The following is a 2,654-nucleotide window of genomic DNA, read 5'->3' on the forward strand; positions in this document are numbered from 1 at the left end:
TATTCTTCATTGATCTTACCATACTTAGAGTATGGCGTTGAAAACTGGGGAAATACATATATGAGCTCACTTCAACCATTGTATATATTACAAAAAAGAGCGATAAGAATTGTGCATAAGATGGGATATAGGGATCACACCAATGCAGCTTTCATACAGTCTAAATTGTTAAAATTTTTGGATATAGTGGGATGCAAGACTGCTGTGTTTATGAATAAAGCCAGGAAAAATGTATTACCTGGTGGAATTCAAAAGTTATTTAATGAAAGGGAGGGGGGATATAATTTAAGGGGTCAGTTAAATTTAAAAATTCATGCTATATAGAATTGATGAGTTTAAACATAAGTATAAAGGTATGTGTCAATCAAGATATATGCAAGAACAGGCTCAATGATTAATTAGATGGAACATTGTGGGTGTGGGATAAGAATGTTAGCACTCTAATAATTCTTTAGTATATTACTTGTGTGGCGTAGAAGATAATTATCTATGAATGTAATTACGTAGAATGTTAACACTGTAATAATTCTGTAGTATATTACTTGTGTGGTGTAGAGGATAATTATTTATGTAGAGATATTGCTTAGGACTTAAAAGTTGTAAGATGATGTCATGGGGTAGGACTAGATAAGTCTAACTTCTTCCTACTCCGTTCAAGCATGTACTAGGTATAAGTAAATTGATATTGGATTATTATTGTTGGATATGTGTGAAATTACATGTGTTGACATATCAACTGTCTTTACATGCTTGAACGAATAAATCAAATCAAATCAAACATTGTACTGTCAAGGAAAGAGACGGTTAATCATCTATCCCAAGTCTAGAGTTTTTAAATACCAACAGAGAGATAGATGCTAAGGTTCAGGAAACACTGCTCAATTCCCTTTTCCTTTTCTCCCTCTCCTGCCCTCATCATTTCCTTTAAAGTCCAAGTGACATTTTCCTGCTTGCCTAAAACCCCTGAACCTTGAGTTCCTTTCTGAACCTGCTGCAAGTAACCATTCTGACAAAAAAAAAGACTGGGGAAATAGATGGGCTGCTTCGAAGACAATCATAAGATTTAATGTTATTGACTTCTTTTTTGGACAAGCACACACTTTGTTTATATAGGCTTGACTGCTTTTCTAACCGATTACCGGACTTGGCAAGACACTGATGTGCGCTTACAACTGTAATGCAGGAGGAAGACTATACTGTGCTCTTTGAAATGCTGATCAACAAGAGCAAATGAACTTGTCAGCACACAAAGATCAATGATACATCCCAGTAAAGCAGATCTCTGTATAGCTGTGTCCTGATTTATCCACACAATTCAGTAATAAGAAGGTTACAGTGACCACACATGGATAAATACTGTTTTTGTTCCCTGTGCAATTTGAGTCTACCAACCAGCCCTGTGTTTTCACACCAGACTCTTGATAACAATGCAAGACTGGGACACCTCAATGCATGTTCACAGCCACAAAATTAATTTAACAAGCCTGAAAGAGGTAGACATTCATGTTGTAATTTCTTTGCAGCACCAGCAGCTGTGGTGAACACAACAGTCCCTACAGGGAAGCAATTCTTGTTCTTCTGCCCAAACCAGTTTCTCCAGATCTGACTGCCAGGATGTTTTTGTCTTATTCCAATCATGCTGTGCTCACGTCCACCTTTTTGATCTTGTAAATAAAATATAGAGGCTTTTCCCGCCCCAAGAATTTGTCCTGTAGCATGTCCTCGGTGATTACATATTTATCTTGGTTAAATGGAAAAGTGTTTGGGGGTGGTTGACTGATAATGCTGACCCGTGGGCAAAAACAAACAACATCACGGACAATGACATCATGCTGTATGCATGAGAAAACCGAAATCATAAGCTTATATTATTTGTATGGCATGATTTACGGAGGACAAAAACAAGTGTCAGCGTTTTTCACTACAGCTGCCGCTCATAACTGATAAACATGGGAGAAAATGCAGAACACATGGTTAATCATTTCCGTTGTTACGTTTAAATAGGCTCAGTGTTGTATCCATACACCTGACCATGGTTACCTCACATGGACGGGAATAAAGTCCAGAGAAACTGTTTAACGTGGGTCACTTGACAAACAACTGACACCAGGCTGAATGAGAAATAAGAACCAAAAGCGACCGAGAGAGCGCAGCTGGTCTCCCACACCCAATTACACCAAAGTTGTGACTACAAAGTCCCCAAAACACGTTAAAACTAAATAAAAGTTGAAAGAGAGAGAGCAGTAAACGACAGTTTTTTTTCAAAACAGATTCAAATGTTCTTACATTATCTGAAAAGTTGCTGTTGTGCTCAAATATCGTAAACGGTAGAGTCATCAACTCAGCTCAACCTAGCTGTTCGCTAGCTTGCTGGTTAGCTAGCTAGTTCCGCTTTCTTTTCAACTACCTAATACCGCCACTACTTAAACAACTAGTGTGTGATAAAGGGAGAGGGGAATTTATGTAACGAGTCAATACTTACAGGTAACCCTCCTTGTTTTTTCTTAAAAAAAACCCCCAACAACCTCACAACTCCTCCTTCTTTCAGGTATGTAAACTGGCAAGAAACAACTTCTGGATTCCTTCACTGGTTCTACCTTCGGGGTGTCCGAAGTGTGTCGGTTGGTGCCTTTAGGTGCTGTCGGAGATATCGC

At 38.4% G+C, this 2,654-nt stretch overlaps 1 protein-coding gene across 2 annotated transcripts in view; it reads right to left on the reverse strand.

Moving 5' to 3' along the window:
- snap23.1 (synaptosome associated protein 23.1) overlaps nt 1–2,654 on the reverse strand; it is a 16,899-nt gene extending 14,245 nt beyond the window's left edge. The window contains exon 1 of one of the 2 annotated variants that reach the window (XM_020616606.1): nt 2,483–2,654. Coding sequence is in view for 1 of the 2 variants with exons in the window: in XM_020616603.1 (XP_020472259.1) it covers nt 2,287–2,288 (2 nt within the window). In the remaining variant the exon portion in view is untranslated. Of the gene's footprint in view, nt 1–2,286; nt 2,446–2,482 lie in introns of those variants that run through there. The other variant, XM_020616603.1, reaches the window with a different exon arrangement.

The sequence above is a fragment of the Monopterus albus genome, unplaced genomic scaffold (assembly GCF_001952655.1).
Source record: "Monopterus albus unplaced genomic scaffold, M_albus_1.0 scaffold176.1, whole genome shotgun sequence".
NCBI lineage: Eukaryota > Metazoa > Chordata > Actinopteri > Synbranchiformes > Synbranchidae > Monopterus > Monopterus albus.